The following is a 12,829-nucleotide window of genomic DNA, read 5'->3' on the forward strand; positions in this document are numbered from 1 at the left end:
GGATAGATTTATCTTTAAATTAATATTATCTTTAAATTTTGGAATTATTGGACCATCTGAAAGCAAAATTGTCTAAAGGTTGAACTAAATAGTCACATCTGCTTAACTTTTATTCCATGGACAGATTTTAGGAGAAAGTTATTTTCCTTTGGCTATTTTTTTATTTATTAATTCTGTACTGCCTCTAGTTATGGAGACGTGAATGAGAAGAAAAAAAAAAGAGTAGTAAATAATATCAAAATTAAATTTCCAACATGACTTGCCACATAAATGCTACTCTTGTCAGTTGTCAAGCCAACAAGATTATGTGTTGCCTGTGTTGCATAAGCTCAAAACTGACAACTATCAAAGAAACAAACTCATAAATATCAACAAGCTCTCAGCTATATATATAACAAGTAAACAAATTCTGAATGTTTTGATCATTTCACCACGATGTCTCAAAAAATATATTAGTTTGTCAGCATGGTTATACATTTGACTGCTATTTTATTTTATCATTCTTACAAGTGGAGAATGCTGGAAGAAATTTAGGAAAGCACTGAACAAGAGCAAATATAGAAGATGTTAAAATTGCCAAGAGATTGGTAAATTTGCACGTTGCTTCCATGAATTCAGCAATTAGTATATTAAACATGACTGACAAGGCACGCTCTAAATGAGAAAAGCAACAAAGTTAATTTTGAAAGGATTGAAACATATGAACTTTATAAGAGAAGTTTTCCCCCATCAGTGCTTGGCATAGAAACAGCCTAAATACTTAACTATCTTTAAGCATTTCCTTAGATATTACCCTCTTCACAATGGCATTGAAATCAGCAATCTCAGTCACATTCTTGTGCTTAGTCTTGTTAACACTGGCAAATGGTTCATATGCTGGGAAAATTACTGTCTACTGGGGCCAAAATGGCAACGAGGGCACGCTGGCTGAGGCTTGTGCCACAGGGAACTATGATTATGTGATCATAGCCTTTTTGCCAACCTTTGGCAATGGCCAAACTCCAATGATTAATCTTGCTGGTCACTGTGACCCTTCATATGGTAATGGATGCACTGGATTAAGCTCAGACATAAAATCTTGTCAAGCCAAAGGCATCAAGGTATTGCTATCTTTAAGAGCAGATGTTGGAAGCCACACAATTGATGCAAGTGAAGTAGCCACTTATCTTTGGAACAACTTCTTGGGGGGACAATCACCGACTCGCCCTCTTGGCCCTGCTGTTCTTGATGGCATTGATTTTGACATTGAAGGTGGATCAAACCAACACTGGGGTCATCTTGCTAGGTTCCTCAAAGGGTATGGAAAACAAGTGTACATAACTGCAGCACCTCAGTGCCCATTTCCTGATGCTTGGATTGGAAATGCTCTCACAACAGGCCTTTTTGACTATGTTTGGGTCCAATTCTACAACAACCCTCCTTGCCAATACACTTCTGGTGAAATCAGTAACCTTGAATATGCATGGAAACAGTGGATATCAGGTATCCCTGCCAACAAGATATTCTTGGGGTTACCGGCTTCACCACAGGCTGCAGGAAGTGGCTTCATTCCTGCTTCTGATCTTACCTCCAAAGTTCTTCCAGCCATTAAGGGTTCTGCTAAATATGGAGGTGTTATGCTGTGGTCTAGGTATTATGATGTTCAGAGTGGTTACAGTTCTTCTATTAAGAGCTATGTTTGAAATCCAATAATGACTGTTACTCGCATATGAATAATAAATGTATGGATGTGAATAGATATTGATATCAGAATGAAACTTTGTCTGTATACCTTTTGTCTGAATAGATATTGATATTATGATCGCCAAATTAAAATGACATTGACCTGCGTTTTAGTCCTTATACTTTCTTCTTTTGATCCACATAATCAATACCTTTTCCTCTCTATACTTGCACTATCTAAACTTTGTGGTCCTTGATGTTCAAATGATGAATTATGATTACTGCTACTATTTTATAAGTTTTAATTATAATAAACTTGTCTTTTTGAAGCTTTATTTTTAAGAGTATATATATCAAAAAATATATTTCTTTAATTTTGTTTGCTTAGTCTATAAGTATTGTCTATTACAAATGAAACCACATAGACCATATATAATAAATGTTGTTTTAAAGAACTATGACTTGCTTAAAATTAGTCTCTTGCAATTTATCATAATACAACTATCTTAGGGTTTAACACCTGAAAAAAAGAATACAACATCTTTATTAAGAAGAGTCTTAAAGAAATAAAAGATAAAACTAGTCTTCCACTTGTCTACAAATTCATTATTCATGAAAAGAAGTCAACACTTTCTTTGTTAGTTAGTGTTATTACAATCGAACAGGTGATCAACTTGGTCAAAGTATTGAGTTAATAGATCTTTGATTGAAGTAATGAGTCATTGAATTGAATGAATTAGTATAATATTAAATATTATTTTACATTATTGATATTATATAAATATTATGTTTTTCCTTTAAAATACATAATAACATGTTGGTGTAGTGTTACCTTTAACCTTTAAAGATCCATAAGACCTATGTTGGGTCTTATGAGGAGCAAAATTTTAACTTTTTTTTTTAATAAATTAGCTTCCAAGGTAGCTCAACTATTGATGAACATTGGCAGTGTAGTGTAGAATGTTTACAAAAGTAAATACAGAAATCTATGATCTAGCCAAGTCATGTCAATCGAGTCATCGATTTTCACAAAATTTGTTGGAGTCAAACCAATTCTAATAGGACATATCATATGAATGGAGGCTCAAACTAGTTCACTTGATTCAAATGTTTATATAAAAACCAAGGAATCTTCTTGTACACAAATATAGAGTGGTGAAACAAATGTAAAATAGAAATGTGAAAAAGTCTTATACTCTAAAATACTCTTTGCTTTCTTCATTGTAATAATTTTTCTTTATGAAGAGAAAACCTTAGCTTATATAAGATACTTTGCATTCGGTAGTTTTGTAAAGTTAGGAGCGACTTAAGTCAAAATGGTTTGTGAAATAATATTTGTATATTTGTAAAGATAGTGAAACTTGATTAAGTTCATAAAGATCTATATGTAATATTGGTAGTTGAAACGAATTAGTTTAAAAATTCTTTTGTTCTTTATCTCTTGTTTCATCTACATTTTTTTAAGGCTTATGCTACTATTTCACTATTTTGAAAAGTTGAGTTTTTACTATACTATTCAACCATTCTTCTAGAGTATTTCTTTTCTCCACAAAAAGGAAATTGTTTAAGATGATATTCAACCCCTTCTAATTTCACTTTTAACATACAGTATTATACTTATACAATCTTTATCTTTTAGTCCTTACACTTAGAAACTACTTATTTTAGTCTTTGTATGAGCAATTTTCATTTTTTTTTTAATGTTTTAGTCCCCATCAACACCTATGTCATGTCTTCTTTCTCCTTCTCCTTTCCACACATTTTCCCTTCTTATTTTTCCTTATTAACATCTCTGTCCTCTTTTTATTTCGTAAGTTGTATTTCTTTTAAATCTTCTTACATCAATTAATTATCATTAACTCTAAATCATATATAGTCTCAAGATTGTAGTGTTGAAACACGTTTTATGGACAAAACAAAGTAGGTTGTGAGTAGAGATTTTCTTTGTCATTCTTTGCAGTGACAATGGCGGCTTACGACATTAAAAACTTGGGAACAAGAAAATTTTCATTTAATTTTTTTTTTGAATTACATAATACTTTCACCATGCAGTTGCCAAAAACTACCTTTGGAGGTGATGTATGGTGGAAACATTTTCAAATTTCCAACCATTTAACATCCATCGAATTTCATTTTGGCAATTTTGCACCGTCAGTCTTGATTTTGTTCTAATTTTTAAAGAACCTAGAGTTAATAGAGTTAGATGGTTATTGTTGATAAGGATTGAACCATAAAAGAATGTTCATATAACCGTAACACAAATATCGAAGCATTTGGTATTGTAAGATTAAAATGATTATTGAAGTTAAATGATGCAACAAGGGTTTGATGCATTATATATTTCTAAATATTTTATGCAATAAAATAAAAATGATGTAACAAGTCTCTATCACTACAAGGAGAGCCAACAAAAATTGTTACTCAATGGCTACTTTGTTTTGTCTAAAATGCACCTCTAAACTCTACAACCTTAATTTATTAATTTTGTGTTAATGAAAATTAGTTGATTTAAAAGGATTTAAAAAAATTTGCTTGTGTAGGAACTAAAAAATGTAGCTTCCAAGGAACTAATTAAAATATAAAGATTTCGCAAGTATAAACCAAAAGATAAAGATAATGTAAATATAGAGACCAAAAAATAAATATAGCGCAAATAAAGGGATTAAAACATAACATATGATTTATAAAGCACAACATAAGTCAACATCCTGTTAACTATCATTAACGACGTTAAGCTTTATTTAATAACAAGAGCCAAAACAAATTTAAAATGGTTGAATATAGATACTAAACCGAATGATTTTTTATATATAAATATAATGACTAAAAATTAAAGATTGTTATAAGAATCACATGAATTATTAAACATACTTGAACACATGATTTTCTAAATAATCATGTTATCGGTGTGAATTATTTATTGACTTTATTCATAATTAATTTTTATCGAAAAATATGATTAACCATCTCTAGTAAAATCTTTCCTTCCAACCACTTTTACAAAATTAAAACTCAGGACTTTAATTACTCAAGATTAAATCTAATTGCACTCAAACTAATATTTTAACATATCATTTATATTCTTAATTTAAATGAGTAGAATATAAAGTTTATCAAGATGGAGAAAGTTACGAAAATTAGTAAGAACTTTTAAGTTGTAAAAATTGATAAAATTATTACTTAAAAACAATAAAAATTAAAATAAAGCTTTTATTTAGGTTACGGATGATAAGTATATTAAAAATTATCTTCAGAAAGTGCGACATGATAAGGAAGTTAAAATGTTGATGCTGTAATATAACATATTAAATATTACTTAAGTATCAATAGAAATGGCAAAAATATTTATACTTGTGAATATTTGTGGATAAAACTTGTCACAAATAATAAATAAATAGCAGCGGAACGATTATTGGAACGCTCCACGCACGCTGATTTCGAACCCTCCCTCTAGTTGTCCCTGGCTGATCAGTGAGGGAGAGAATGGAAGGGGTGTCGTCTTTAGATGATCCCCCCCAACGACACACAAAAAAAGTCAAAACAAAGGAGTCTGAATCTGAAGGGCCATTACAAACTGATGCTTACATGGAGGAAACCATTGCTGTTGATCCTCCATCCCAAAATCCTCCTAAATCGTATATGGATAGTCTGCTGTCAAATGATGGAGGGAGAATCTTCATGGATTTTAATAGTTTGTTACAAGAGATGGAATGTCCTGAGGAAGGTTTCTATAAGGAGAACGATGAAACGTTTCTGGATGAGACAGAGTTGGATCCATGCCCAAAGATCCATGTGACCCAAGAAGAGTTCGAGAAATGGTGTGCACCATGGAGGAACTCCCTAGTAATTCATGTGTTAGGTAAACGTGTTGCCTTTAGAATGATCGACAATAAAGTGCAACGAGAATGGGCAAAAACAGGTGCTGTACGGTTGGTGGATATCTCTCAAGATTATTATCTGGTGCAGTTTACGTCTGAAGAAGACTATAAGCATGCCTTGTTTGAAGGACCATGGCTTATAGCTGATCATTACATAGTAGTACAACGCTGGCGACCGCTCTTCACGTTCACTGAATCAAAAACCCGGAAGATAGCGGCTTGGATTCGTATTCCAGGGCTTCCGATTGAGTTATTCAATGACAAATTCCTTTGGAGGATTGGAAGCAAACTGGGAACAATGCTAAAAATTGACAAACTCACTTCTATCCAAACGCGTGGCAGGTTTGCTCGCATTTGTGTAGAGATTGATCTTCAGAAGAAATTAGTGTCACAAATAGATGTCCTAGGTCATATTCTCAAGCTAGAATATGAAGGTTTACATTCAATTTGTTTCAATTGTGGTAAATATGGCCACAAAAAGGATCAATGTCCACAACAATCAGGCATTTCAGATCTGGCAACAGAGGATGAACAAAACAAACCTCCCATGGAGGTTGATGGAGACAAAGATAATTCTCCAAGACTAGCGATCAACCCTAAACCGGTAGATCATGCCAAACCAGAGAATAATCAAGAATATCAAATCCTGGATTCTGAGGAGAAATATGGGCCGTGGATGATTGTGAATCGTAAAAAGAAATCCCAAAAAAATTGAAATGGAGATTTTAAGAACAAGATGCTGTTAAATTCAGATAACGGGAATCTCGATCCTATTCTAAATACAAAGGTTCCACCACCAGAAGATAGGAGAGAGAAAGTCGGATATCCAAATCATGTTGATAAAACGAATAAAAAATCAGTTATGATACTACGGAATGGGTCAGGTGGCAAAAATCCTCAAGATAAAAAGAAAAGTGAATCAATCACATCTCAGCCTGCCCATGAGAGTGATACAAAGACTAATGTGACCAAGGGTGGATCCCACACGAGTTCCTACATGGGAAACAAATCCGAAGCATGTACGTCATCTTTACATGCAGTACGTGAGGAAGACAACACAGCAAGGGTACTCGCAGGCCTAAAAAAGTTTTTGACTAATACATATTACGATCAAGGGAGAGATTCGCTCCCTAGCATTCACACGGTCTATCCAGATGCTGAGACTTTGGAGTTTGCAACTCTTATGCAACGTCATCTCGAACCAAGTGCAAGTTCCAAACATCAAGATAAAGACATGGTTGATACGGACCAAGGAAAGACACGGGTGTCAACACCCAACACCTCAAAACCGTTATAATGAATGTTATAAGTTGGAATTGTAGAGGTGCAGGGTTTAAGGGATTTGCAACACTTGTTAATGATCTTATTAAAGAATATAATGTGGGTATCATATGCCTACTAGAAACACATATCAGTGGAAGTCAAGCATAGAGAGTTATCAAAAGAATAAAGTTAGATAAATGTTTTGTGGTGGAAGCAAGGGGTCAAGCAGGAGGTTTATGGGTTCTTTGGGATTCTACAAATTGGACAATGGATGTTCTGAGGCACTCAAACCAGATGATACATTTCGCAATTAAAGACAATTTAAACTCTTGGAATCTTACCGTGGTGTATGGTAGTCCACACCCACAATTTCGCATCGAACTATGGAGAGATTTAAAGAAGATTGCATCTGAAATCCGAGGAGCTTGGAGCTTAATTGCTGACTTCAATGCAGTTTTGGCAGATAACGAAAGACAGGGTGGCTCTCTGACATCTTGTCATAGGGGAGATAACGCATTTAGGGAGTTGGTACGGGAATGTAACCTCATTAACATGGGCTACCAAGGGAATCCTTTCACCTGGCGACGTGGCATGCTGTATGAACAACTGTATAGAGTCTTGATGAACCTGGAGTGGCAACTCACATTTCCACAGGCTGATGTTTTCCATTTAAACCTAATGAAGTCAGACCATTGCCCTCTACTCTTAAAATTTGATACTTCTTGGCAAGCTAGCAGATGTCGTAGGCCCTTCCGATTTGAAGCTGCTTGGCTCACACACCCAGACTTCTCAAACCAAATTCGTTCTAATTAGGACATGATGCAAAATTGGTCGAGTCAATTGAAACAAATTCAAAACCACTTGGTGGGATGGAACCGTACGTCATTTGGAATAATATATTCTTCGAGAAACGTAGAATCCTCAGACGTTTAAATGGTATTACACTAAATCTCCAACAACGAAACAACCCCTAGTTATTTCCAAAAATCGCGTTGTAAATGGCTTGTTTTTGGTGACCGTAACACTAGTTATTTCCATGGGATAACTGTAATTAGAAGGCAAGCTACAAAACGAGAATGGAGACTGGATAGATGGTAAGTCTGACTTAGAAAATATGGCTACAAATTTCTATAAGAACCTATTTGCTGCCGATGGTGAGGTTGAGAAGTTCTGTTTATCAAAGTCATGCCCTCAACTTTCCAATCACGACCAACAATTCTTCGAGGTTCCTTTTTTCGATCAAGAAATTTTTGATGCTGTGAAGCAGATAGGTAGCCTCAAGGCACCTGGCCCTGATGGTTTCCAGGCGATTTTCTATCAATCACAATGGGAAATTGTTGGACCTTCGTTATGCAAATTAATCCATGATATTCAAGAAGACCCTACTAAGGTAGCTGAGATAAACCATACCTTTCTTACTCTAATTCCCAAAATAGAGATGGTAACCTCACTGAAACAGATGAGACTGATTAGCTTATGCAATGTGTCTTACAAAGTGTTGACCAAGATGTTGGCTACTAGACTAAGAAGAGTGATGGAGAGTTTAGTAGGACCATATCAATGTAGGTTCGTCCCTAACAGACAGACGACTGATAATATCATCATAACTCAGGAAGTAATACATTCCATGCGAATTCGCTCTGGGAAGAAAGGTTGGATGGCCATCAAAATAGACTTAGAGAAAGCCTATGATAAGCTAAGTTGGTCCTTCATTAAAGACACATTAAACGACATTGGTTTTCCCACTTCGTTCATTGAACTGGTGCATCAGTGTTACTCAACGTCCTCAATGCAAGTTTTATGGAATGGAGAAGCTTTAGAGACTTTCAAACCCTCTCGAGGAATCCATCAAGGTGATCCGCTATCTCCATATATATTTGTCTTATGTTTGGAGCGATTATTTCATTTAATTGAGATTGCTGTGACACATGAATTATGGAAACCTATCAAGCTCTCAAAAAAAGGCCCCCCGCTCTCCTACTTGGCCTTTGCAGACGACTTAATTCTCTTCTCTGAAGCTTCTTTAGAACAAGCGGAGATAATCAAAACATGCCTTGAACTATTTTGCACAAGTTCAGGTATGAAAGTCAACCATGACAAGACACGAGTCCACTTCTCCAAGAATGTTGGATGGGTTGTCAAAAATGAAACTAGTGATACACTTGGTTTTCAACGAACAGACAATCTAGGCAAATACCTTGGGGTCCAATTGCATCATACACGGGTTAGCAAAAGGACACTCAACTCAGTAATGGAGCACGTGAATAGAAGATTAAATCAGTGGAAAGTCAAGAAGCTTTCATTCGCTGGCCGCCTTACCCTCACTAGATCGGTATTAGCTGCCATTCCGTCTTATACGATGCAGACAGTATTTTTCCCAAGGCAACTTTGTGATGAGCTTGACAGATCATGCAGAACTTTCCTTTGGGGACACACCATGGATTATCGCCGAATTCATGCATTAGATTGGTCAACTGTTTGCAAAGAGAAGAAAGAAGGAGGGCTTGGCATTAGAGAATTTCGCATGGTAAATACAAGTTTTATGATGAAAAACTGCTGGACTATTTGCTCTCAACCAGAGAGATTATGGGTGCAAATTCTTAGGTCAAAATATGGTTGTGGTGACGGGATAATTCCAAAGATAGCTTGTAAAAAGGTGGCATCGAACATATGGAGGGGTATTTGTCATGCTTGGGGGACGGTTCTTCCCATGTTAACATGGAATATTGGGGACGGAAAGACGGTGAAGTTTTGGAGTGATAAGTGGCTACCATCCCGCACTGTTTTGGTTAACAATGTAGATCCAAGTTTACCAAGTGAGGAGAGACAAAAGGTGGTGGCTGACTATATAAATCCATTTGGGAACTGCGAAATTGAGAGGATTCGACAATATATGCCCCAAGATATGGTTTCTGAAATCTTGGGAATGGCTCCCCCAAATGGCAAAAACGAGGCAGACTGCATTGTGTGGGGAGGTTCAAGAGATGGCAAATTTACCATCAAATCCACGTATGCTTCTCTCCGAAACCATAACGTCTCGAGACACAACCCTTTATTTCCTGTGGTGTGGAATTGGAATGGTCCGGAACGAGTCCGTTGTTTTCTATGGAGAGTGGTTCATAACAGCTTGTGTACAAATGTCTGGAGAGTTGGTTGGGGACTCTCTACGGATGCAAGCTGCCTAATGTGCTCAGAACAATATGAAACTTCCATTCACATTTTACATGATTGCGTTTTTGCAAAGTCCGTTTGGAAACATCTCCATGCAGTCTCAAATGTCCGAGATTTCTTTGAAACTCATTTGCAGGATTGGTTAACTTCCAATTTGGAATCAGAAAAGATTTCTTGGGCCACAACATTTGCATTAGGTCTTGATTCTATATGGAAAACACGAAATATGCTTATTTTTAATCAAGTGAAAATGCACGAACTCCATATTTCTCATGAAGTTCTTGGTCGCGTGAATGAAATTAAAAAGGGGTCTATCCTAAAGATTGATCATGCAAAATCAAGGCTAAAAACCAACCAGCATATTGGTTGGATTCGTCCTCCAAACAATACTCTTAAACTGAATTGTGATGGAGCCGTTGATGATAATGCACATGCAGCGTGCGGAGGAGTTCTACGTGATTGTCTTGGCAAGTTTATTTTCGGTTTTGCTGGAAAAATTGGCACCTGTTCAGTCCTTCAAGCGGAGCTTTGGGCCATTTTCCACGGACTAAGAATCATTAAGGAGATGAACTTGAAAGGAAACTTTTTGATAGAGTCAGATTCTGAAATTGCAGTAAAGTTTTTGAACGAAGGTTGTTCTAGGGAGCACCCTTGTTATTCCTTAGTGAATCATATTGTTAGAGTAGCAGGTGAAATTTAGAATTTAGAATGTAGTCATATTCTTCGTGAGGCAAACCAAGTAGCTGATAGGTTTGCAAAAAATGGGTTTTCCTTGTCTGAGGGAGTGTCTGTTTTCACTCAACCTCCGGGATGGGTTAATCTTCCTTTATTTGCTGACAAGTCAGCTGTAACTTTTCCTCGTGGCTTTTAGTATGTTATTTTTGGGCTTCTAGCCCCTTATTTCATAAAAAATAATAATAATAAATAAATAACTTAAATGAAAATCTGCAAATAACGAGTATGGATATTTTTTTTATCCATTTATAAATGAGGGGATGGGTATGATAATATTCATATCCATGTATATCCACTAAATAATGTTACTTAAATATTCATATTTTTGTCTTACATTTTTTATATTATTTTTAATATTTCAAAAGAATTATTAATTACTAATTCAAAAATTAATATCAATTATTTATCTTTAATATTTTAATATACTTAACATCAAATATAAGTTTAAAATTATTTATAATAATTTTTTAATTTAAAAATAATTCATAAACATTCATAAATATTCATAGATATCAAATATTTATAAAATTCACAAATATTCATGAAACAAATACCCACACAAATATGAAACTAATATAAAATGATTTTTTTATAAGATGGATATGGGTATCTTACTATCTGTTCCCACAAAATCCTATTATCATCCCTAAGTGTTGGTATCAGCTAGTCGTATATGAGAATCCCTTCATAATTGATATATTATTATAAATAGGTTAATAACATCTCAATATACCTCTTAAAGCCTTTATCTCTTAACCGATTATTTCTCAATCTGTAAAAAAAAAAAAAAAGGATAATTATTTAGCAATTAGCATACACATTTATAAATATTTTCATACAGAATTTAATAAATTTAAAAGGAAACAATAATAATGATCCGTACTACTCAGTTAAGGATGAACACAAAAACACAAGTATGATGACAAGAATGCTAAGCTTCCAGTACATATTCAGGTAAACCATATTTCACTCTTAATCATATGATTATGAACCAGGAAATTAGAATTAGAATTCATGAGACCTAGTGCTACAAATTATTTTCCTGCAAATTTGTAGGAAACAAGTTTCATACAGATTTTTTTACAAAAATTTATCTGCCGTAAATCGTTGGTAGAAAATAACCTCCATAAGAATAAAATTTATAGGAAGTTTCTGCAGATTTTCTTGCAGAAATTTTTTGCAGGAAATTTCCTGCATTTTTTCATAGGAAAATTCGCAAGTAAATATATTATTTTGGTAAATAATTTTGCAGGTCATTTTTCTATAGATTTTTTTTTTTTCACAAAAAATTTTACAAGAATTTTCCCTACAAATTTTCTTTCTCTAGGTAAGTTGGTAGGTAATTTTCTTTCATTTTAAAAAAAAAATTGTAGATAATTCTTGAAAATATTAGTTTGTAAAAAATTTTGCACAAAAATTTCTTAGATAGCAATTTGTTACATGAAGAAGCCTGATTTTTTAGGTTATTAAATTTATTCATACAATAGTTGGTTTGGAAGCATAACCATCGGGCATTTTCAACCTCTTCACCCATTCACACACGTCATTCTTTTGCTCCTTTGATAAACAAAATTTGGCTTTAGGCTTTATATAGCTCCCATTAGAATTTATTTTAAAAAAATAACTCCTTTCTATGATAATGCTTTGGTAAGTCCAACTGTGCATTTTCATTATCTTTAGTTTTCTCTTTGGTGTCCATAATAATATGAAACACATTTTCACAAACATATTTTTTATATACATAACATCAAGATTATGTCTTAATAAATTTTTTTTTCAATATGCAAATCCCAAAATATGCTTTGTTTGGTCCAATTATGGGATCTTCCATGACCTGGAACATTGCATATCCTTACTTCAGTTGTTTTAGGGATGTCATAAACCATTTGCCACACTTGTTCACCACCTAACCTATGAGGGGGATCATCTTTCTCAATCTTATTTTTGTAAAATGCATCCTTATTTCTCCTAAAAGCATGATTATGAGGGAAAAACTGACGATGACAATCAAATCAAGATATTTTATTTCCATTATCTAGATTGAAAGCTTTTGTCTTTTTCATGCATATTGAACATGCAAATTTTCCAACAGTACTCCACCCAAACAACATCTCATAAGC

The 12,829-nt window shown here is 34.3% G+C and overlaps 3 protein-coding genes across 3 annotated transcripts; all 3 read left to right on the forward strand.

Moving 5' to 3' along the window:
- The first annotated feature begins 770 nt into the window (after positions 1–770).
- Positions 771–1,842, forward strand: LOC109789998 (hevamine-A). The gene has a single exon (XM_020349083.2). It carries the CDS (start codon positions 804–806, stop codon positions 1,680–1,682), a length of 879 nt encoding a protein of 292 aa, XP_020204672.2. The 5' UTR covers positions 771–803; the 3' UTR covers positions 1,683–1,842.
- Positions 1,843–5,145: 3,303 nt separating this feature from the next.
- Positions 5,146–6,255, forward strand: LOC145956358 (uncharacterized). The gene has a single exon (XM_083071942.1). The coding sequence runs from the start codon at positions 5,146–5,148 to the stop codon at positions 6,253–6,255; it is 1,110 nt and encodes a 369-aa protein (XP_082928068.1).
- Positions 6,256–6,836: 581 nt separating this feature from the next.
- On the forward strand, positions 6,837–7,616 carry LOC109812343 (uncharacterized). The gene is made up of 2 exons (XM_020376286.2): positions 6,837–6,924; positions 7,018–7,616. The coding sequence occupies exons 1-2, from the start codon at positions 6,837–6,839 to the stop codon at positions 7,614–7,616; spliced, it is 687 nt and encodes a 228-aa protein (XP_020231875.2).
- The last annotated feature ends 5,213 nt before the right edge of the window (positions 7,617–12,829 follow it).

Source organism: Cajanus cajan, chromosome 3 (assembly GCF_000230855.2).
Source record: "Cajanus cajan strain Asha chromosome 3, NIPB_CcT2T_4, whole genome shotgun sequence".
In the NCBI taxonomy this organism is placed as follows: domain Eukaryota; kingdom Viridiplantae; phylum Streptophyta; class Magnoliopsida; order Fabales; family Fabaceae; genus Cajanus; species Cajanus cajan.